Below are 23,625 nucleotides of genomic sequence, written 5' to 3'. Positions count from 1 at the left end.
AACATCCAGCCGAAAAAGTCTTTAAAGGTGTTAGAATTACATCGAAACACAATAATGTAAAACTAAAGACTTCTGGCAACTAATATCAGCACTTACTGATATTTAGTTAAGGATATATATTTTTTCCTTCTGTAAGTTTAAAGGGACACTTCAGGATTTTGGAAATGAAGCCCTTTATCTACTCCCCAGAGCCAGATGAACTTGTGGATAAAAATCGTATGTCTCTGCGTGCAGTTTGATGGAAGTCGCTAACTAGCATTAGCGCATTTGCTACCTAGTTTTAGCACAAAGACTGGAAGTCTATGGTAACTGCTAGCATGCTAGTAGATACCATAGCCTTCCAGACAATGGCCTAACACTAGTAAGTGCATTGGCTCGCGAAACTACCTCTTAACTTCCTTCATACTGGATCCATTGCCAAAATCCCGAACAATACCTTTATGAAACATTGTCTTGTGCCATGAAATTCGGTAACCAAAAACCCCACACAGATCATTAAGATATTTTCAAAATGTTCTCCCTTTTGAGGAGGGAGGATCATGAAATTTCACAGAAGTAATGAGTAAAGGTAGACCTATCAATTAGTTATAGTGTTTTTATGTTAATGAACTATTAAGTAATAAAAGTGAAATTCTGTACCTATTATTCTGAAATTCTATTAATGATTTGGTAACGGAATTTCTGCAATTTAATTGGCTACAAGGAGAAATTGTAGTGGTCACAAACCACAGTTGGGTCACCTGCTACAGTCCTTCCTTCCACTGGCATACAGTTATGTTCAGCTCTTTACCGTTTTCTTTCTCTTTCTGTGGTCATTTCCAAACGCCTGAAAGTACCATGTTCATCTGTACAAACAATAGTACGCAAGTATAAACACCATGAGACCACGCAGCCGTCATAGCGCTCAGGAAGGAGACGCATTCTGTCTCCTAGAGATGAACGTACTTCGGTGCGAAAAGTGCAAATCAATCCCAGAAGAACAGCAAAGGACCTTGTGAAGATGTTGGAGGAAACAGGTACAAAAGTATCTATATCCACAGTAAAACGAGTCATATAACAACATAACCTGAAAGGCCGCTCAGCAAAGATGAAGCCACTGCTCCAAAATAGATGGCAGTATGAGGGAGGAACATTATGTGGATATATTGAAGCAACATCTCAAGACATCAGTTAGGACCCAAGTTAAACATTTTAAAGGCAATACTACCAAATACTAATTGGGTGTATGTAAACTTCTGACCCACTGGGAATGTGATGAAAGAAATAAAAACTGAAATAAATAATTCTCTCTACGATTATTCTGACATTTCACATTCTTAAAATAAAGTGGTGATCTTAACTGACCTAAGGCAGGGAATGTTTACGAGGATTAAATGTCAGGAATTGTGAAAAACTGGGTTTAAATGTATTTGGCTAAGGTGTACGTAAACTTCCGACTTCAACTGTACACACGCACACGCGCGCGCGGCTAGCAGCCTCACAGGTTCATGTGCAAAGGACAAACAGCTGTTACGACCCCCAATAAAGGCCGGGCTGAGCTGGAGGAAGCAGGGGGAATACCGTAGTGCCTTGGAGCCAACAAGTCATAATCACACCTTAAGTCATATAATGGCCTGTGGAGAGATTCCCAGCAAGATCTATTAGTCTACTGTATATGTGTATACTCGTCTTGAGGGGGTAGAGAAGGGTGCAGTTAATAAAGTATGCATGAATAGTGCAGTGTGTAGTGTGTGTGTGTGTTCTGGACTTCACACTGCAGTTGGTGGTAGCCATACGTGAAGCTGAACGTTGTGATAAGGTAGTAGTTATAATACGTGACCTATCTTGTATGAATAGAGTAGTGTGTCAGAGTGTGTTCAAACTGCAGTGTGTTACATCCATTAATCACACGTGGAACTGAATGTTTCCGTAAGGTTGAGATACAGAAACGATGGGCTATATGAATAGAGTAGAAAGTGTTCTACTTATCCTGCAGTTTGGCTGTAGCCACAGACTAGCCACGTGGAAAAGCCATCTGAAGCTGAATGTTGCGATAAGGTTGCCCTACAGTTGTGTTGCTAACTGGAACCGTCTACTGTTCACCCAGAGAGGTGCTCCTTGTAGCCCAGGAGCACAGGGTCACTTTGACTCTGTCTTCGCCATCCTGTAGTCTTATGAATCATCGCTGCTGAGGGCTTTGGGAAATGACCGCTGTGTGTGCGTGAGGGCTAAGCTCGTTGGCAGTGTTATGTACCCCCCACCCCTGTCCCCCTGTCCCTCTGTCCTTGTGCTGGACCTGACTGCACGGCCACCCCACTGGGTTTTCATTGCGTGAGCTAAAGGCCTTGCTCTTTCTCCACCGCTGGCTCAGTTAGTAACACACTGCCAGGGAGAGGTCCCGTAGGGGACAGCCAGTCACATCTAGAATTCACACACTTCTGTACACCTCCTACTCCTGGAACGTCTGAAAGAGGTTGGTACGATGGCAGGTTGGGTAGCTGAGATGGATATTATGGCCACTTTTAAGGCGACGATAAGTGCAGCAGTGGAACCATGTACGCAGAGGGTCGGGAAGCAAGTTCAGGGAGCGAATACATTCAAATAAATAAATGAGCAAAACAAGAAACACAAACAGCTCGCCGTCATGAAAAACAGGAACAATGACAACTGGAGAGGAAACCAAAGGAAGTGCCATATAAAGGGCAGGTAATTAAGGAGGTGATGGAGTCCAGGTGAGTGTCATAATGTGTGTAACGCTGGTGACAGGTGTGCGCCCTAACGAACAGCCAGGTGACCTACGAGGCCGGGGGGGGGGGAGCACACGTGACAAGCTGATGTGTTTAACTGAGCTAGTGGGCTGCTCTGACTGCTGCAGACGGCGTGTGTGGGTGCGTGCGCACGTGCACTCCGTGCGTGCGTATCACTAGCAGGTGTAGGAGGGAAAACGGTGGCCTTGCAAGACCCGAGATCAAAGAAGGCTGTTGTGGGGTTGAAGTGGGAAACTTGACGCTCGGCTGATTTCTAAGGATGTATTCATAACAAGCAACACAGGGCTGCTTCGCGGATAGCTGAGGAGTTGTTTGGGATAAAAGAAACGCACGGTTGAGCGGTATTTGGCCCGGGGATCTGAGGCCGTGCGTGGGAAGGATGGTCAGCGGAGTGGGATTGTAAGGTGGTGACAGGGAGAGAAATAGTGTGAAGGGAGGATGGCGGATCTATTTTGACTTCCATTATTACCCTTCAAGTCAAGTTTCTGTCGTCACTCAGTAGATCCCGGAAAGTCTATGTCTTTTCCTTCCTCGTGTTTCATTCATTCTTTAATTTCTGCTTTCATTTTTCTCAAGGACCTTTTGTTTTCCTTCTGCCTTCCCTCATCTGTCTCAGTCCCTCTGCCTCAAAATCTACAAAACACATTTTTCTGGTGGTAAATCTTTATGCAGCTGGCAACAACACACGCACACACACACACACACACACACACACACACACCCAGACAGCGGTCGATTAAATATTCATGCTTGGCTTAGAGTGACTCATCTAATGCAGAGGACATGCATCGTACACAGCCAATGGTCTACGTTGTTTTCCATGTGTTTGGTACCATTGATTCCATTCCAGCTATTACAATGAGCCCGTCTTCCTACAGCTTCTCTCACCAGCCTCCTCTGTCTGGCATAACAGCTATTCTGGTGTGCCTTGATGTCCTGGTTCATCATCCATTTAGCGGTAAGAAAGCCAGAAGAACACACACACGCAGGTTTCCCATTCCACGGCCACAACTGAATGTTTTGGAAGCTGGGAGTGGAAATGTTAGTCATAACAGATGGTCGAGTCTGTCGTCGTTTTGTTTTTGCGTTCGTGCCGGAGGTTTTTGTCCATACACGTGGTTGTGATTATTGGGTTAAACAGAAGGCACGGGAGAGACAGAGGAACACATGCTTCCCCTGCACCTAATTGATACCACTTCATGTATGTGCGCGAGCACACGCACACAAACATGTACACATGCACAGTCCAGTATGATAATGTTGGAGGCTATGAAGGAGTAAGGGCTTTCTTGTGTTTGGTTGAAGTTGACAGAGGTGCCTCTTAAGAGCTATCAGTCTAAACATCTAAGCATTTAGGCCTTAAAGTGAGTGTTGGTCGTTTGCTTGCGAAGGATTCATTGACACCCATTCTTATCTATGAAAGCCGTTATTAAACACATGTTCTGGTCCCCTTACCTACCACTGATATTAACAGAGACTTCACTGTTCTGTATTAGACCAAGTGAGCTCAGTCTCAGGGAAAGTGTGGTCTTCTCCGTTTACAACAGGGGGGGCGGCAGGGTAGCCTAGTGGTTAGAGCGTTGGACTAGGAACCGGAAGGTTGTGAGTTCAAACCCCCAAGCTGACAAGGTACAAATCTGTCATTCTACCCCTGAACAGGCAGTTAACCCACTGTTCCCAGGCCATCATTGAAAATAAGAATGTGTTCTTAACTGACTTGCCTGGTTAAATAAAGGTAAAATGATTATTTTGTTTTTTACAGTGAGTGACCTGTAAATGAGGGTCTACTGTAACCAAACCTTATACAGGAAATGAACATTTTTTTCTAGGGGGTTGTAATGTATTCAGAACGTCTCAAACCTGCAAACGCCAACCAGGTGTATGGAAAAGAAGTCGTCCTAAGGGCTACAGAGACGGGCGGGATGGATGGTAAATTATCGACACCGACCATACCGATCACTTATCGCAGGCATTTTGCTGATATCGTTCTTCACAACAAGTAGCCAAGCTAGTCTTTTTGTTTTCAGCCATTGTCCTTTTGAAGTGCCTGAATCCTCAACCGTTTACATTTTTTGTGCGTGCGTGTGTGTGTGTGTGCGTGTGTACGTGCGTGTGTGTGTGTGTGCGTGTGTGTGTGTGTGTGGCCACCGAGTTGAAACATGCAGCTGCATGAAGAGCAGGACTCACAAACCGCTGTGGATTGTTCAGAATTTGCTAAAACACTAGATATCAGCACAGCTGGCATAACGGCGGAGGCTTGTTCGTGTGTGCTGGGTAAATAGTGGTGCTATCACTTCACATTCCCTCGTAACTGAGGCACGACGGTCATGTTGGTCTGTTTTTATCTCTATATTCCATCTCTCTATCCGCCCACCTGTTTTTATCCTTCTATTCCTTCCCTGTATCCACCCACCTGTTTTAATCTCTATATTCCATCCCTCTATCCGCCCACCTGTTTTTATCCTTCTATTCCATCCCTCTATCCGCCCACCTGTTTTAATCTCTATATTCCATCCCTCTATCCGCCCACCTGTTTTTATCCTTCTATTCCATCCCTCTATCCACCCACCTGTTTTAATCTCTATATTCCATCCCTCTATCCGCCCACCTGTTTTTATCCTTCTATTCCATCCCTCTATCCACCCACCTGTTTTAATCTCTATATTCCATCCCTCTATCCGTCCACCTGTTTTTATCCCTCTATCCACCCACCTGTTTTAATCTCTATATTCCATCCCTCTATCCGTCCACCTGTTTTAATCTCTATATTCCATCCCTCTATCCACCCACCTGTTTTAATCTCTATATTCCATCCCTCTATCCGCCCACCTGTTTTAATCTCTATATTCCATCCCTGTATCCACCCACCTGTTTTAATCTCTATATTCCATCCCTCTATCCGCCCACCTGTTTTAATCTCTATATTCCATCCCTCTATCCGCCCACCTGTTTTAATCTCTATATTCCATCCCTCTATCCGCCCACCTGTTTTTATCCTTCTATTCCTTCCCTGTATCCACCCACCTGTTTTAATCTCTATATTCCATCCCTCTATCCGTCCACCTGTTTTAATCTCTATATTCCATCCCTCTATCCGTCCACCTGTTTTAATCTCTATATTCCATCCCTCTATCCGTCCACCTGTTTTAATCTCTATATTCCATCCCTCTATCCGTCCACCTGTTTTAATCTCTATATTCCATCCCTCTATCCACCCACCTGTTTTTATCCCTCTATCCACCAACCTGTCTCAATCTCTATATAAAACATATAAAATCAATCTCTATATAAAACTCTCTCTCTCTCTCTCCCCTCTATATCCATCCCTTCTGTCCTCCTTTCCAGGTAAGGTGGCTAGTACCGACACCGGTCCGGGAGGGGACTACGGTGTACCCACCCCAGGCCCCGCCTTCAAGGAGGTGTGGCAGGTCAAGGTGTGGCCAAAGGGGCTGGGCCAGGCCAAGAACCTGGTGGGCGTCTACCGGCTGTGCCTGACTGAGAAGACAGTCAACTTCGTCAAGCTTAATTCAGACGCCGCAGCCGTGGTCCTGCAACTGATGAATGTGAGGCGCTGCGGTCACTCCGAGAACTTCTTCTTCGTGGAGGTTGGTCGTTCCGCGGTCACGGGCCCCGGGGAGTTCTGGATGCAGGTGAGATGAGATGTAACACCGGCCTAGTCGCTGGGGTTGCAGCTCTGAGTGGTCACTGTGTTTTCATTGGCAAGCTGTCTATTCATCCTAATGCATGACCATTTGATGTTGGCTAAACTTAAAGGAAAAGAGAACCCATAGAGTATAACTGTGTTGTCTCATGCAGGTGGATGACTCTGTGGTGGCCCAGAACATGCATGAGACCCTGCTGGAAGCCATGAAGGCCTTGAGCGAGGAGTTCCGCCAACGCAGCAAGTCGCAATCCAACTCCGGACCAGGAGGGGGCGCTACAGCCTCCAACCCCATCAGCGTCCCCTCGCGACGCCACCACCCCAACCCGCCCCCCAGCCAGGTGGGCTTCACCCGCAGGCCCCGCACTGAGCCGCCTGGAGGGGCTGGAACTGGGGGCAACAGTGCCAATGCATCGCCCACTCCCCGCCACAGCTTCCCCAGGTCACGCACAGCCAGCGACGGGAGTAAAGGTGAAGAAGGTGTGGGTGGAGCGTGTGGAGGGGTAGGGCAGAGTTCCAGTCTTACTACCAACGGGTCCTGCTCCACCACGCCCATCCTCAGGTCCAAATCGGCCCGCTCGGCCCCCACCCTGGCTAAGAACAACCCCATGGGCCTGATGCGCTCTGTCTCCACCCCATCCCCCTCCCCGGCCCCCAGCCTCTCCTCCAGCTCCGGCCACGGCTCCGAGTTTGGGATAGTGGTGGGTGCGACCGGAGGAGGGGGTGGTGGAGCAGGGGCCAGTGCATACAGCCGCGTCCCCTCGCACAACGCTTCCGTGTCGGGCTCCCCCAGCGACTATGGCTCCTCGGACGAGTACGGCTCCAGCCCTGGGGAGCAATCCTCCCACTCCCTCCTGGCCCCCTTCCCCAACATGCCTGGAGGGTCAGCCGGGTCGGGCGGCCACGGTCAACCCCTGGACGATGAGGCTGCTAACTACACCCTAATGGGTCAGCGTGGTGGTGGAGCCACGTCATCTGGCTGTCTGCCTGCTGGTGCATCCAGCTCAGCCCCTTCCCACCAGGCCCAGACCAAGAGGGTCTTGCGTCGCTCCTCCAGCCGGGAATGTGAGGCTGAGAGGGGGCTGCTGAGCAAGCGGGCGTCCCTGCCCCCCATGGCACTGGAGCGCCTGGCCCCACGGCCCCGCAGGGGGGAGGAGGAGCAGGACGAGGATGCGGCCGACTACGCCATCATGTCACGAAGCACCAGCAGGGAGTCCTTCACCACCTCCTCCTCTTCACGGAGAGATTCTGAAATAAGCCCTGGTGGAGAGGGGGGAGGAGGGGGGTACCTGGATGTGGCTGGAGAGTTGGGTGGAGGTGGAGGTGTAGTGCGGGATAATGGCTACATGTCCATGCTCCCGGGAGGAGTGACCCAACCCCCTGTCAACCTCACCAACTCTCTTTCCGCCTCGGTTGCTGACGAGTCCAAGCTGGCGGACGACTACATGGCCATGACACCCAACAACAGCGTATCACCGCCACAACAGATCCGGCCCCCTCCCGGAGACGGCTACATGATGATGTCACCCAACAGCAGCTGCTCTCCGGACCAGCGTGGTGGCCTGGCAGGCGGGGCCTGGGTGGGCAGCAGCAGCGCGGACAGCCGGGCGGGCAGCGACTACATGAACATGTCCCCCATCAGCGCCCGCTCGGCCAACAGCAGCCCCCCTCCCCCCGAGCACACCCCTCAGACAGACCCCCATCCCCTTCAGCAGGCCCCTCAGACAGACCCCCATCCCCTTCAGCAGGCTCCCAAGATGGTCTACTCCTACTACTCACTGCCCCGCTCCTATAAACACACACCACCTGGTGGACACTTTGAGGACGGCCGAGGAAGGAGGCCCAATGGGAGCGGTGGTGGTAGAGGGGTTGGCAGGGCAGTGGGTGGTCGTCAGGACCCCAATTTGGGTGCGGTCCAAGGTCGCCACCTGTCCCTCTCCTCGTCCTCATACTCCTCCAGCTCGGCCAGCAGTGAGAGCCTAGGGGAGAATGAGGACAGGTCTTCCCAGGGAGCAGGCCCCTCAGGTGGGGGAGCTCACTCTAAAGACATAGGGCTCCTCCAGCAGAGACGGGCGGCCCCCAAGCAGGGCCAGCAAGGGGGGGCCAGGACCCGGCCGGTCAGCCTGTTTGTGGACGTTTCCAAAGCCAACACCCTCCCCAGGGTCCGTGAGAACCCCCTCCCCCCGGAGCCCAAGAGCCCAGGGGAGTATGTGAGCATCCAGTTCAGAGGAGGGCCAGGAGGTGCGGAAGGGAGGGGACTCAGACATGGGATGTCCCTCCCTCGCGGTTCCAGCCAGCGCCCCTCACACCAGCCCACGTCCTGCCTGGGGGGGTTCCTGCCCCTCTCCCGCAGCCCCTCTGCCCCCCTGACACCCCTCACCCCACCATCAGCCTCTGAGTATGTCAACATGGACCTGGGGCCCTCTCCGTCCCCCTCGCCCCTCTCCCTGACACCGCTGGGCTTCCCTTCCTTCCCCACCCCTCCTACGCCCCCTCCCATAGCCCTGGCACCCAAGGCCCACGGTGTGCTCAGGGTGTCCCCTCAGCAGCAAGGGGAACCCGAGGGGGCTGAAGCAGGGCCCAGGATAAACAAACAGACTACCCGCGTTGTGGTGACTCAATCAGAATCCCCAACCTCCTGCGGGGACTATACAGAGATGGCCTTCAGCCTGAACAACAACAGCATTGCCAGCTCCATGTCCAACAACACCTCCTCCAAAGCCCCCTCCCCAGCCAGCCCCAAGCCACCAGTCCCTGTCCTCACCTTGGGCCTGGACTTCCCCCTGGCCAAAACCGGGCCCAACCCGGACCACGGCGCTAAAGTGATCCGGGCCGACGCCCAGGGCCGCAGACGCCACTGCTCCGAAACCTTCCTCCCCTCCCCCTCTCTCCCTCCCCAATCCTCCAACTCTTCCTCTGTCGCCTCCCTCTTCCCGGAGCACGCCCAGGCTGTGGCTCGCCGTCTGGGGTTGGAGGGCGTGCTGTGGGGAAACGGAGCATCAGCCGAGCATCTCCCCTCGCAGTTCCTCCATCCTGGGCCTGGCCTGCCCTCTGCCCAGACTTCATCCATGGAGCAAGGCCTCAACTACATAGACTTGGACTTGGCTAACAAAGAGAACCCTCATGCAGCCCTAGACGGGTCTTCAACCGTCCAGGCCAACCCCCTTCGCCTCTACTCGTCCATGTTGACTGGGGGGGCTGGGGTGGTGGTGTCCGGGGCTGGAGTGGGGGGCAGTGTAGGCTCCAACCTCAACACCTATGCCAGCATCGACTTCTACAAGTCAGAGGAGTTGCGAACGCATCAGAACGGAAACAAGGATGGTACAGGTAAGATGAACTGGTTTCTCACGTCTGCTCCTTTTGTCATATTTAGGTAGTAGTCTAAATGACCTCGCTCTCTCTCTCTCTCCCTCTCTCCCTCTCTCTCTCTGTCATGCTCTGTGTGCAGCTTTGGTTGCTCTCCTGAGCCTCTTCTTATGCCACCTCTCTCTCCCACCTCCATCGCTGTGTCCTGCTGCTACTGTCGAGATTATTCAGATGAAACAGTGGCCTTTTACATAATCAAATGAAACTGAGCAGTTCTGTCCGTCTATGTTCATATTCAGGCCCACCTGGCGCCGGATTACACACACACACACACACACACAAACACAGAAACCAATCAGATATTTGTTACTGTCTATTTAAGCCTAAATCAAATATATGGTTAGGCTGCTATCTGTAGCTAAGTACATGCAATGGTTTTATCTGCAAATCTATTTTGTCTAAAGGGCAGAGCAATATGAAACCTTTTTAAAATTCAATGTTCATTTGTAGCGGTTGCATAAGGCTGAAACAACCTATTAAAACAATTCATATTCCATGAAAATGGGCTTATCGATTTTCATGTCTCGGACTGCACATTCTATGCAATTTAATCAACAGAAAATATCCATTTGGATAAAAGTTCATAGCAAATTCTATACTAGCCTTGCGTTTTGCTACATGTATGACAAACATCTTCTCTGAGAAGGAGACAAAAGTTCTCTGTAAGAGAAGGCTGTCTTCCCTGACTTAGCCTGAGCTGGCTCATTAGAGAAGCCCGTCTTCCCTAAGATTGATGAGGGAAATCTCTGTGGAGTGGTACTGCTTGACCTACAAAAGGCCTTTGATACAGTTAACCACTGTCTCCTAATCTCCAAACTGGAGGCACTGGGGTTAAGCAGTATCCCTCTAACGCTGGGTAAAGTCCTACTTATCAGGAAGGGAGCAAGTAGTAGTAGTTAATGGCTCACTGTCTCAGGCAAAACCAATGAGTTGTGGCGTTCTGCAGGGGAGCGTGCTTGGGCCTCTACTGTTTTTAATATATATTAACGATATGAAAGATGCTTGTTCATGCCGTCTTTTCCTTTATGCGGATGACTCTACACTTCTGGTGTCTCACAAAAGTAAAACTATGTTGGAGAGTATACTTAGCACAGAGATTACTAACATTAGCAAATGGTTTGGAGATAATAAGCTATCTCTGCACTTAGGGAAAACTGAAGCAATTATTTTTGGATTCAGACCTAAATTGAGTAGGTCCTCTGAAATCAGAGAGGAGTTAGGGGGTGAGGTGCTGACTACTAAAACCTCTGTTAGCTACTTGGGATGTATCCTTGATGGAAGCTTGGGAGGTGTGAGCATGGCCAATAAGGTGCTAGGGAAGGTTAATGCCAGGACTAAGTTTTTGGCTAGAAAGTCCAAGCTGCTTGATAAGGACTCCATGAAAGTGCTAGCTACTGCCCTCATTCAATGCCATTTAGTATATGCCAGCACTTCCTGGTTTGGGGGCTTAGCAAAGCTTATGAAGGGGAAGCTCCAGATAGGCCAGAATAAGCTGATCAGGGTAGTATTGAAGGTGAGTCCACGTACTCACATAGGCAGGAGCTGCTTTCTCGAACTAAACTGGCTGCCTGTTGAGGCTAGGGTGTCCCAGATTAGACTAGGTTTGGTTTACAGGAGTATTTATGGTCCTGCGCCCAGATATCTAAGTGATTACTTTCCTCATGTTAGGGATGCACACAATCACAACACCAGATCAGGTGTTGCTGATGTGTGCTTATACAGGTTCAGGAGTAATGCAGGGAAAGGTACTTTCTTGTATACTGGAGCCTCAGAATGGAATGAGTTGCCTCTGCCTATAAAAACAATGTCTTTTCTGTTTTTTTAAATGGTCGAATTAATAAACTAAACTATCCTGAGCTGGCTCATTAGAGAATCCCGTCTTCCCTGACTTAGCCTGAGCTGGCTCATTAGAGAATCCCGTCTTCCCTGACTTAGCCTGAGCTGGCTCATTAGAGAATCCCGTCTTCCCTGACTTAGCCTGAGCTGGCTCATTAGAGAATCCCGTCTTCCCTGACTTAGCCTGAGCTGGCTCATTAGAGAATCCCGTCTTCCCTGACTTAGCCTGAGCTGGCTCATTAGAGAATCCCGTCTTCCCTGACTTAGCCTGAGCTGGCTCATTAGAGAATCCCGTCTTCCCTGACTTAGCCTGAGCTGGCTCATTAGAGAATCCCGTCTTCCCTGACTTAGCCTGAGCTGGCTCATTAGAGAATCCCGTCTTCCCTGACTTAGCCTGAGCTGGCTCATTAGAGAATCCCGTCTTCCCTGACTTAGCCTGAGCTGGCTCATTAGAGAATCCCGTCTTCCCTGACTTAGCCTGAGCTGGCTCATTAGAGAATCCCGTCTTCCCTGACTTAGCCTGAGCTGGCTCATTAGAGAATCCCGTCTTCCCTGACTTAGCCTGAGCTGGCTCATTAGAGAATCCCGTCTTCCCTGACTTAGCCTGAGCTGGCTCATTAGAGAAGCCCGTCTTTCCTAACTTGGCCTGAGCTGGCTCATTAGAGAATCCCGTCTTCCCTGACTTAGCCTGAGCTGGCTCATTAGAGAAGCCCGTCTTTCCTAACTTGGCCTGAGCTGGCTCATTAGAGAAGCCCGTCTTTCCTAACTTGGCCTGAGCTGGCTCATTAGAGAAGCCCGACCACTGTATCTTTATAGATAGACCCCAGTTAAACACTGAGTGGGGATTTATAAGCCGATACTAACTATTAAAGTACTGAGTGGTGGAGCGTTAGCACTAGCTAGCCTTCACACTGTGGGCCTTTATGGAGGATTTTAGCCCTCCACAGTGGGTCCTTATTGGGAACATGTTAGCATGGTCGCGTAAGCCAGGCAGCATGGGGCAGAATGTTACACGTTGGCTGTGAATGTTGAGAGGGGGCCAGCGTTTCACTAACTCACACTGCTCCCAAATGCCTCTGTACAGTGACCCCTCCTCTCTTCATCCCTCCAGTCCATTCCGCCTCCCCCTTTTTCCTTCTCCAATAAATGATCCTTTTGTTCGGGTGTTTCTGCCGTGGTAGGTTGCCAGGTCCCTTCAGCTGGGCCAGGCTGGACTGAACTGAACTGAGCTCCCCCCTCTCCCCTTAAACGTGTTTTCGCTCTCTCTCTCGTCCCACCTCTCTCTCATCTCTCTCTCCTCTCTCTGTGTCTCCTCTTCTAATCTTCTTTCTTCTGTCTTGTATCCTATTTCTGCTCTTTCTCTTCTCCCCATCTTTCTCTCCTCTCTCTGTCTCTTTCTGCTCTTCTCCTCCCCCCTCTTTCTCTTCTCTCTCTTTCTGCTCTTTCTCTTCTCCCCCTCTTTCTCTCCTCTCTCTCTCTTTCTGCTCTTCTCTTCTCCCCCTCTTTCTCTCCTCTCTCTCTTTCTGCTCTGCTCTTCTCTCCCTCTTTCTCTTCTCTCTCTTTCTGCTCTTTCTCTTCTCCCCCTCTTTCTCTCCTCTCTCTCTCTTTCTGCTCTTCTCTTCTCCCCCTCTTTCTCTCTCTCTCTCTCTTTCTGCTCTTCTCTTCTCCCCCTCTTTCTCTCCTCTCTCTCTCTTTCTGCTCTTTCTCCTCTCTCTCTCTTTCTGCTCTTCTCTTCTCCCCCTCTTTCTCTCCTCTCTTTTCTGCTCTGCTCTTCTCTCCTCTTTCTCTTCTCTCTCTTTCTGCTCTTTCTCTTCTCCCCCTCTTTCTCTCTCTCTCTCTTTCTGCTCTTTCTCTTCTCCCCCTCTTTCTCTCCTCTCTCTCTCTTTCTGCTCTTCTCTTCTCCCCCTCTTTCTCTCCTCTCTCTCTCTTTCTGCTCTTCTCTTCTCCCCCTCTTTCTCTCATCTCTCTCTTTCTGCTCTTTCTCTTCTCCCCCTCTTTCTCTCCCCCTCTCTCTTTTCTGCTCTTCTCTTCTCCACCTCTTTCGCTTCTGCTTCTTTCTGCTCTTCTCTCCCCTCTTTCTCTCCTCTCTGTCTCTTTCTGCTCTTTCTCTTCTCCCCCTCTTTCTCTCCCCCTCTCTCTTTCTGCTCTTCTCTTCTCCCCCTCTTTCTTCTTCTTTCTGCTCTGCTCTTCTCTCCCTCTCTTTCTCTCCCCCTTTCTCTCTTTCTGCTCTTTCTCTTCTCCCCCTCTTTCTCTCCTCTCTCTCTCTTTCTGCTCTTTCTCTTCTCCCCCTCTTTCTCTCCTCTCTCTCTCTTTCTGCTCTTCTCTTCTCCCCTCTTTCTCTCATCTCTCTCTGCTCTTCTCTTCTCCACCTCTTTCGCTTCTGCTTCCTTCTGCTCTTCTCTCCCTCTCTTTCTCTCCTCTCTGTCTCTTTCTGCTCTTTCTCTTCTCCCCCTCTTTCTCTCCCCTCTCTCTTTCTGCTCTTCTCTTCTCCCCCTCTTTCACTTCTGCCTCTTTCTGCTCTGCTCTTCTCTCCCTCTCTTTCTCTCCCCCTTTCTCTCTTTCTGCTCTTCTCTCCCTCTCTTTCTCTCCTCTCTGTCTCTTTCTGCTCTTTCTCTTCTCCCCCTCTTTCTCTCCCCCTCTCTCTTTCTGCTCTTCTCTTCTCCCCCTCTTTCGCTTCTGCCTCTTTCTGCTCTGCTCTTCTCTCCCTCTCTTTCTCTCCCCCCTTTCTCTCTTTCTGCTCTTCTCTCCCTCTCTTTCTCTCCTCTCTGTTTCTTTCTTTCCTTTCCCTCTGTTTTCCCATTGTGTCTCGCTCCGTCCCGGAACGATGAGAGAAGGCAGATAAAAATAGATTTTGGGAGTGCATGGGAAGTATCCCTCTTATGGAGGAAAGAGGAAAGCGACTAGGATAGAGAGAACGAATGCCAGATAGGAATAGAATGAGAGCCAGTGTGAATGAAGTGTGAAGAACCCAAAAGTACAGACTGATCCGTGGATTACGACGTGGTATGGAAGCAATTATTAGTCTCGTCTGTGCATTTATGTAGGCCTAAGATTTTAGGTAAACTAACTCTGGTCCATGGTAATTGTGGGGATTTCTTTCTGGCAAGCTCCAGCATGTGCGGGTGTGTGTGTGTGCGTGAGGTGGGGTAGGGGGGGTGGGGGAGTGGACTTGTTTAACTATACTTGTGGGGACCAGAAGAGTAAACTAACAAAGATCGGGAGGCATTTTGTTAGTCCTCACAAGGTCAAATGTTATTTTGAAGGCGTTAAGGTTAGAATTAGTGTTAGGGTTAGAATTAGAATTAGGTTATAGGCGCTAGGGTTAGGTTTAGTTAGGTTTAGGGTTAGGTTTAGAGTTAGCGTTAGGGACAATAGGATTTTGAATGGGAATGAATTGTCTCCCAACAAGGTTAGTTATACGAGACTGTGTGTGTGTGTGTGTGTGTGTGTGTGTGTGCGCGCGCACACGTAAGTGTGGTGTGTGTTTGTGAGAGGCTGTTGTGAGTGGCTGTCTGTTTATGTAGAGTTTATTCCTGGGTGTGTACGTCATGTGGAGTGTACAGTGCACACGACTGCATGCCTGTGACCATTTATGTGTTTTTTAATGGGAGCTTTAAATGATTTAGATGGGAAGTGCACTGTGAACACGTGGCCCCTCCTGAAACACACACATCTGTGTTTAGGGTTACCTCATACTTATGTATGTTTCAACTACGGTGTCCTGCACATATGCTTCTTCAAAAAGGAGAAAGGCGATTTGGATGGTTGGGGCGAGTGCACGTGTTTACCAATGAGTGATGTGAAGTGGTTTTCCTGTAAAGTCAGATGGTGGCAATCCAATCCCCCTGTAGGCCATGCCAACATGTTTCAGGAAGACCATGTGACACTCTATTAGCCGTCTCACCACCATGCCTCGGGCTGCCCCCCTAACCTCCACATTACAACGGTTCATAATATACCTCGATCCTTGGTCATTTGAAAAAGGCGCCCTATGCTAAACTGACACCTAGCCCCTAAACCGACACCTAGCCCCTACCCCTAAACCGACACCTAGCCTCTACCCCTAAACCGACACCTAGCCCCTACCCCTAAACCGACACCTAGTCCCTACCCCTAAACCGACACCTAGCCCCTCCCCTTTCCCCTACCCCTAAACCGACACCTAGCCCCTACCCCCTAAACCGACACCTAGCCCGTACCCCTAAACCGACACCTAGCCCCTCCCCTTTGCCCTACCCCTAAACCGACACCTTGCCCCTCCCCTTTCCCCTACCCCTAAACTGATGCCTAGCCCCTATCCCGGGTCCCTAGCCCCTATCCCAGGTCCCTAGCCCCCTAGCCCCTACCCCTAAACCGCCCCCTACCCCTAAACCGACACCCCCCTCCCCTTCCCCTACCCCTAAACACACTAGCCCCTATCCGACACCTAGGGCCCCTAAACACACCTAGACCCTATCCCGTGCCCCCCCTAAACCGACCTAGCCCCTCCCCTTGCCCCTACCCCTATCCCCCTAAACACCTGGCCCCCCCTAAACCGACACCTGGCCCCCTTTGCCCTACCCCTAAACCGACACCTTGCCCCCCTACACCTGGCCCCCGGGCCCCTACCCTAGACCCTATCCCGTGCCCCTATCCCGCCCCTACCCCGGGCCCCCTACCCCGGGCCCCCTAGCCCCTACACCTGGCCCGGACCCCCTAGCCCCTACCCCAGGCCCCCTAGCCCCTGTACCTGGCCCCCCTACACCCCCTGCCCCTGCCTGGCCCCTACCCTGGCCCCTACCCGGGCCCCCTAGCCCCTACACCTGGCCCCTACCCTTTTACCCTTTAATAGTTGCCTCCAACTACTGACGTAGGATCCGATACTTTGCAATCTTTTCAATTCAATAAATCTTTTTAAGTCTCTGAAGGGGCAGCATAAAAACTCAGGATTAGTGAGAAACAAAAAATCATGACCTACTTCCTTATATGATCTCGGTCCCTGCATTTTCATAGCCTGTCATAGTGGTATACACACCAGTAGCATGGCACTGTCCTGTATCGCTCTGTAATGCTGTAGTGCCTCCTGGCAAGCCCAAGGTCGACATGGCATGTTGGCACCTCCTCAATGCCCCATGCCAACTGTGGAACTTCTGGAGAGGTGCTTAACCAGCCATGGGCACCACTTGCTCTGGGGCACACGACACACACACACCACACCGCACACGGACGCACGAATATACACACTCCGTTGGGACTCGGGGGGAAGGGAAAAATAAGAACCCATTCACCCAATTCTACTGCTCTCACTCACACACACACACACACACACACACACACACACACGTCTGGCCTCTGTTCTGTGGTGGCTGCTCACCCAGTGGTAAGTGCTGCAGTGAGTGATGGAGTAAAGTTGAGCCGAGGCGGTTTAGAAGTATTTAATCCGTCTCACCCCTCCTCACCCCTCCCTCTTCATCCTTGTTGTTGGAGTTATATTACAAACACACCCACATACAGTACACACACACATACACACGCAAACCCTTTTTCTTTCTGTCCGTCCGTCACTCACTCTTTTGCTCTCTCACACACACACACACACACACACACACACACACACACACACACACACACACACACACTGGACACCACACACTGAACAAGTCTACTCTGTCATTGAATCCCTGACCTGAAACCATAGCCAGGCAAGGCCTATTTATATGCTACCAGTATTTTCACTATCCTTTTGTACTTGTTGGATGACTGCAGTCAGTTCATAGCTTCTTTTTTACTTGGTACAGATGTAGGATCTTAATTTGATCGCCCTGCTGCAGGAGTACTTTCCTTGCAATGCAGCACATGTTAAACGTGAAGGTGTATTTGAGGTTTAAAAAGGCTTCTGAAATTTGTCATTTTCACGTTTAAATTTCAGACTTGATTTTCCCTTCAAAATGTATCAACCCCTACAAAAGAAATGGCATTAATTATAATACACATAATAATTCAGATTTCTGTTTCTGCAGGATTATTTGCCTTCGACATCTAGAATAAGACGGTTGGATAGATGCAGTGCCTATTAGAGTATATGACCAGGTATGACATTCAGTACAGTTAGTCACACAGTTGCCGCGGGTGCCATCTTGACAGGGAAATTATGAAGAGATGTTCGTAACTTCTCAACGTGACGCTACTCAAAAGGACTCAGAGAGACTGAACTGTAAATGAAGTGTTACAGAGTGTTGAACATTAGGCAACATCCTGCCAATTGCGTCATATGTATCAGTAACTGCCTTCTCATGGATGCTGCAGATTATTATGAAATTCATTCTGCTACAGATATTGTGTGGCATGGTCAGTTTGATGAGATCTCAACATTTTTCCACTGTGAAAAGTGACTTTCTACTATTAGCTCTATGCTATATCTACTTCTACAAGAGAGAGAGAACGCTGGAGATCCTTTTGGACCCTCAGATCCAGTTGATCCCCCCTTAGCCTATGTTAGGTCAGGATGTGAGCTATGCTATGGACACAACCCTAGTCTAGACCAGACCTATGTTCAAATACATGTGTATTTGAGTATCTGCCACGCTCCCCAGCACTGCACACTCCTGCCACCATCATTACATACACCTGCCCCCCGTCACGCGCATCAACGATTATTGGACTCACCTGGACTCGATCACCTCTGCCATTTCCTCCCCTATATCTGTCTGGTTCCCCGTTCTGTTCCCTGCTTCAGAGTTGTTGTCGTATGTTCTTGTTTACCCGTGTGCCAACGCTTCGCCTGTCTTGTTACCTGTCTGTTCCTGATTAAATGTTGACTCCCCGTACCTGCTTCTCATTTCCGGCGTCGGTCCTTACAGTATCTGGTATTTCAAATAGTTATTTTTGCAAAAAACAACCACTTTTATTTAAGTAATGGTTATTTGTAAAAAAGTAAATAGTCTACCAAATACTATTTTCAAATACCTGGGTTAAATACCTGGGTTAAATACCTGGGTTAAATACATGGGTTAAATACATGGGTTAAATACCTGGGTTAAATTCCTGGGTTAAATACATGGGTTAAATACCTGGGTTAAATACATGGGTTAAATACATGGGTTAAATACATGCCTTAAATACCTGGGTTAAATACATGGGTTAAATACCTGGGTTAAATACATGGGTTAAATACATGCCTTAAATACCTGGGTTAAATACATGGGAGTCTATTTGAGTCAGTGTATTTGAGTATCGACAGCGTAGCCTAGTGGTTAGAGCATTGGACTAGTAACTGGAAGGTTGCAAGTTCTAACCCCTGAGCTGACAAGGTACAAATCTGTTCTGTGCATGAACAGGCAGTTAACCCACTGTTCCTAGACCAGTTAACCCACTGTTCCTAGGCTGTCATTGAAAATGAGAATTTGTTCTTAACTGACTTGCCTAGTTAAATAAATAAAAAATACACATTTACTTCCAAATACATTAAAATATACAACTACTTGTCTTTTCAATTAAAATAGATCTTTGAAAATAGTTACTTTGAATTGATGTGAAAGTTAGCCTAATTCAGATATTTGAAGGTCTGGTCTAAATATAGGACAAATAGCATTTTCTTAAGACTATTTATTTATTTTACCTTTATTTAACTAGGCAAGTCAGTTAAGAAAAATTATTATTTTCAATGACGGCCTTGGAACAGTGGGTTAACTGCCTTGTTCAGGGGCAGAACGACAGATTTGTACCTTGTCAGCTCAGGGGTTTGAATTTGCAACCTTCCGATTGCTAGTCCAATGCTCTAACCACTAGGCTACCCTGCCGCCCCACAATGAAGTGAGTTTTCCATTTGTATCTACAGTTGAAGTCGGAAGTTTACATACCTTAGCCAAATACATTTAAACTCAGTTTTTCACAATTCTTGACATGTCACGTTCTGACCTTAGTTCCTTTGTTTTGTCTTTTGTTTTAGTATTCTCAGGGCGTGAGTTGGGTGGGTTGTCTATGTTAGTTTTTCTATGATTTTCTATTTCTGTGTTTGGCCTGGTATGGTTCTCAATCAGAGGCAGCTGTCAATCGTTGTCCCTGATTGAGAAGCATATTTAGGTAGCCTGTTTTCCATTGTGTTTTGTGGGTGGTTATTTTCAGTCTTTGTGTGTCTACACCAGACAGAACTGTTCCGGTTGTTTCTTTGTTATTCAGTGTTCAGTTTACTTTATTAAAAAGATGAACACGTACCACGCTGCACATTGGTCCTCACCTTCTTCCACCGACGATGGCCGTTACATGATATTTAAGTTTACATACACTCAGTTAGTATTTGGTAGCATTGTCTTTAAATTGTTTCACTTGGGTCAAACGGTTCCGGTAGTCTTCCACAAGCTTCTCACAATAAGCTGGGTGAATTTTGGCCCATTCCTCCTGACAGAGCTGGTGCAACTGAGTCAGGTTTGTAGGCCTCCTTGCTCACACACGCTTTTTCAGTTCTGCCCACAAACTTTCTAGGGGATTGAGGTCAGGGCTTTGTGATGGCCACTCCAATACCTTGACTTTGTTGACCTTAAGCGATTTTGCCACAACTTTGGAAGTATACTTGGGGTCATTGTCCATTTGGAAGACCCATTTGTGACCAAGCTTTAACTTCCTGACTGACGTCTTGAGATGTTGCTTTAATATATCCACATAATTTTCCATCCTCATGATGCCATCTATTTTGTGAAGTGCACCAGTCTCTCCTGCATCCAAGCACCCCCACAACATGATGCTGCCCCCCTCGTGCTTTACGGTTGGAATGGTGTTCTTCGGCTTGCAAGCCTCCCCCTGTTTCCTCCAAACATAATGATGGTCATTATGGCCAAACAGTTATTTTTTTGTTTCATCAGACCAGAGGACATTTCTCCAAAAAGCACTATCTTCATCCCCATGTGCAGTTGCAAACCGTAATCTGTCTTTTTTATATCCGTTTTGGAGCAGTGGCTTCTTCCTTGCTGAGCGGCCTTTCAGGTTATGTCGATATTGGACTCGTTTTTACTGTGGATATAGATACTTTTGTACCCGTTTCCTCCAGCATCTTCACAATGTCCTTTGCTGTTGTTCTGGGATTTATTTCACTGTTTTGCACCAAAGTACGTTCATCTCTAGGAGACCGAACACGTCTCCTTCCTGAGCGATATGACGGCTGCGTGGTCCCATGGTGTTTATACTTTGTTTGTTAACAAGAAATTTGTGGAGTGGTTGAAAAACGAGTTTTAATGAGTCCAACCTAAGTGTATGTAAACTTCCGACTTCAACTGTACATGTTTGGCAGAATTGGCCTGGGATTTCCAGTGTATTATAAATGCTGCATTATATAGGGCCCTATAAAATCTGTTTTCTTTTTTGACTGATTCCCGTAGCAGGTTTCCACCCTAAAACGCACCCTTTTTTTTATAGAACATCCAATTAGGTTGTTTGTCCACAAGAAGGCTTAAACCACATCAGGGTACCACTTGAGGTCTGGGGAAAATCTCTCATTTGTGGTGTTGTTGTCCTTTTAATGCATGTGTGCACCAGCCATAGACTGTTGTTTGGCTAGCGGTGTTTCTGTGGCCCTCAACAAATAATCATGATATAATGAATGGACATTTCATTGAGATTTTGGGGGATAGCCTTTCTATCTACCAGCAGATGGTTATTGTTAGCATTATCGCTAACGGATACACAAAGTGAGGACTAGACATACACAACACACAGACAGTGACATTCCTCCCACTGGGCACAGACTGGTTGAATCAACGTTGTTTCCACGTCATTTCAATGAAATTCCGTTGAACCCACGTGGAGTAGACGTTGAGAATTGTCACCTGTGCCCGGTGGGCTGTGTCGTTGCAGGAAAATACGAATCACTCATGCATTTTGTTCATGTCTTCTGATTATCTTGGGCAAATTAATGCATTTCTAATGAGTTCAATTCATCAAGTTGAATTCGTACTAAGTTCAGTACATTTATTTTTTTACATTGTTGAATTCCGTTTGAATGTCTGGATTCCGTGATTCTCTGCAGATTTTATAGAGCCCTAATTATATAGCCGCTATTTATTTGTGATGTAGTGGAACCCAACCCAGCTCAACCAGTCTTCCTGTGCTAGTTTTATTCATGTTTGGGCTTGTACGTCTGTCTGTCCTATTGACATATACTAGTGCTGTACTGCCCTCCATAACTCATTGGCTAGTAGCTACATCACTCTACACAGCTAGTGGTCTCACGGTACGGATACGCTTGTTACGCTCTTTGTATGAAACCGTGTCAAGGATATTTCAGAAACAAGCCATCTTGTTCAGACTTGAAGGGGTGGGATGATTTCTCGGTGCAAACTGACCCTGAGCACCACATTCCACTCGAGTGACATCATCTTTGTGCGCCAGAGCAGAATATGTCAGTTGTCTCATAACACCATGTTGTTAGGATGCCATGAGTCCAGCTGTGTGTTAGTTAGTGGAAGTAGCTCAATTTAATACTCCTACATGGGTGAATCCCGACCCAACTCATAACCCCTGGGGGCTGGGTGATGTAACCACACACAGGTGTGTGCACACTATATACACACACACACACACACAGCTTTCCACTATACTGTAGGGGGAGTGTGGAAAGAGACACAGCAAAGCATGCGGGCCAGCAGAAGGGGACAATAAAAGCAGAAATGACATGTTTGGGCTGTGTCACAGTAATGTCCCCTGGAGTCACCTGTGACCTACTTTACTCGTGGTAATGGTGTCACTTATGTGTGTGTCCTTTAAAGTTGTGTGTGTTGCGTCAGTCTGTGCCTGAGGTAGTGGCTCACGCAGCCTAATATCCCATTGACCACAGAGAGAGAGGAAACGGAAGGATCTGGTTCTTTAAAGGAGAGAGAGAGAGATTTAGCATGAACAGGGCTATCTTCCATTCTATCCACATTCAGTTACAGCATATATGGTTTCATTTTCCTTGTCAGTTAGAATGTCTTCTATTCATGTATTCTATAATATTCTGTGTTATCTTTCTGTTCCATTCTATTCCCTCCTGTATGTTGTAGTGTATGAGGCCAGTGGTTGAATGGAACCCATTGTGATTGCCTGTGTCCGTTTTGTTGCCCCTCTCTCTCTCTCTCTCTACCTCTCTCTACCTCTACCTCTCTCTACCTCTACTTCTCTCTACCTCTCTCTACCTCTACCTCTCTCTACCTCTACCTCTCTCTACCTCTACCTCCCTCTACCTCTCTCTACCTCTACCTCCCTCTACCTCTCTCTACCTCTACCTCCCTCTACCTCTCTCTACCTCTACCTCCCTCTACCTCTCTCTACCTCCCTCTACCTCCCTCTCTCTGTCTCTACCTCCCTCTACCTCTACCTCCCTCTACCTCTCTCTACCTCTACCTCCCTCTACCTCCCTCTCTCTGTCTCTACCTCCCTCTACCTCTCTCTACCTCTACCTCCCTCTACCTCCCTCTACCTCCCTCTACCTCTCTCTACCTCTCTCTCCTCTACCTCCCTCTACCTCCCTCTCTCTCTCTCTAGCTCCCTCTCTCTCTCTCTCTCTACCCCCCTCTCCCTCTACCTCTCTCTACCTCTACCTCCCCCTCCCTCCCTCTACCTCTCTCTACCTCTACCTCCCTCTACCTCTCTCTACCTCTCTCTACCTCCTCTACCTCTCTCTATCTCTCTCTACCTCCCTCTCTACCTCTCTCTACCTCTACCTCTCTCTACCTCTACCTCCCTCTACCTCTCTCTACCTCTCTCTACCTCCCTCTACCTCTCTCTCCCTCTACCTCCCTCTACCTCTCTCTACCTCTACCTCTCTCTACCTCTCTCTACCTCCCTCTACCTCTCTCTACCTCTACCTCCCTCTACCTCTCTCTACCTCTACCTCTCTCTACCTCTCTCTACCTCCCTCTCTCTCTCCTCTCTACCTCCCTCTCTCTACCTCTACCTCCCTCTACCTCTCTCTACCTCTACCTCCCTCTACCTCTCTCTCTACCTCTACCTCTCTCTACCTCTACCTCCCTCTACCTCTCTCTACCTCTACCTCCCTCTACCCCTCTC

General features: G+C 48.6%; 1 protein-coding gene across 3 annotated transcripts in view; it reads left to right on the top strand.

The window, feature by feature from the left end:
• The window catches only part of si:ch73-335l21.1 (insulin receptor substrate 1-B), an 87,448-nt gene that overhangs the window by 13,319 nt on the left and 50,504 nt on the right, over positions 1-23,625 (top strand). For 2 of the 3 annotated variants that reach the window (XM_024434657.2, XM_024434658.2), the window contains exons 2-3: positions 6,093-6,397; positions 6,564-9,735. In XM_024434657.2, coding sequence (XP_024290425.1) covers positions 6,093-6,397; positions 6,564-9,735 — 3,477 coding nt within the window. Of the gene's footprint in view, positions 1-3,625; positions 3,706-6,092; positions 6,398-6,563; positions 9,736-23,625 lie in introns of all 3 variants that reach the window. The other variant, XM_042328338.1, reaches the window with a different exon arrangement.

This window comes from Oncorhynchus tshawytscha, linkage group LG10 (genome assembly GCF_018296145.1).
Source record: "Oncorhynchus tshawytscha isolate Ot180627B linkage group LG10, Otsh_v2.0, whole genome shotgun sequence".
Lineage (NCBI taxonomy): Eukaryota > Metazoa > Chordata > Actinopteri > Salmoniformes > Salmonidae > Oncorhynchus > Oncorhynchus tshawytscha.
Note: the sequence above shows the minus strand (reverse complement) of the source record. Positions and strands in the feature narration are given on the sequence as shown.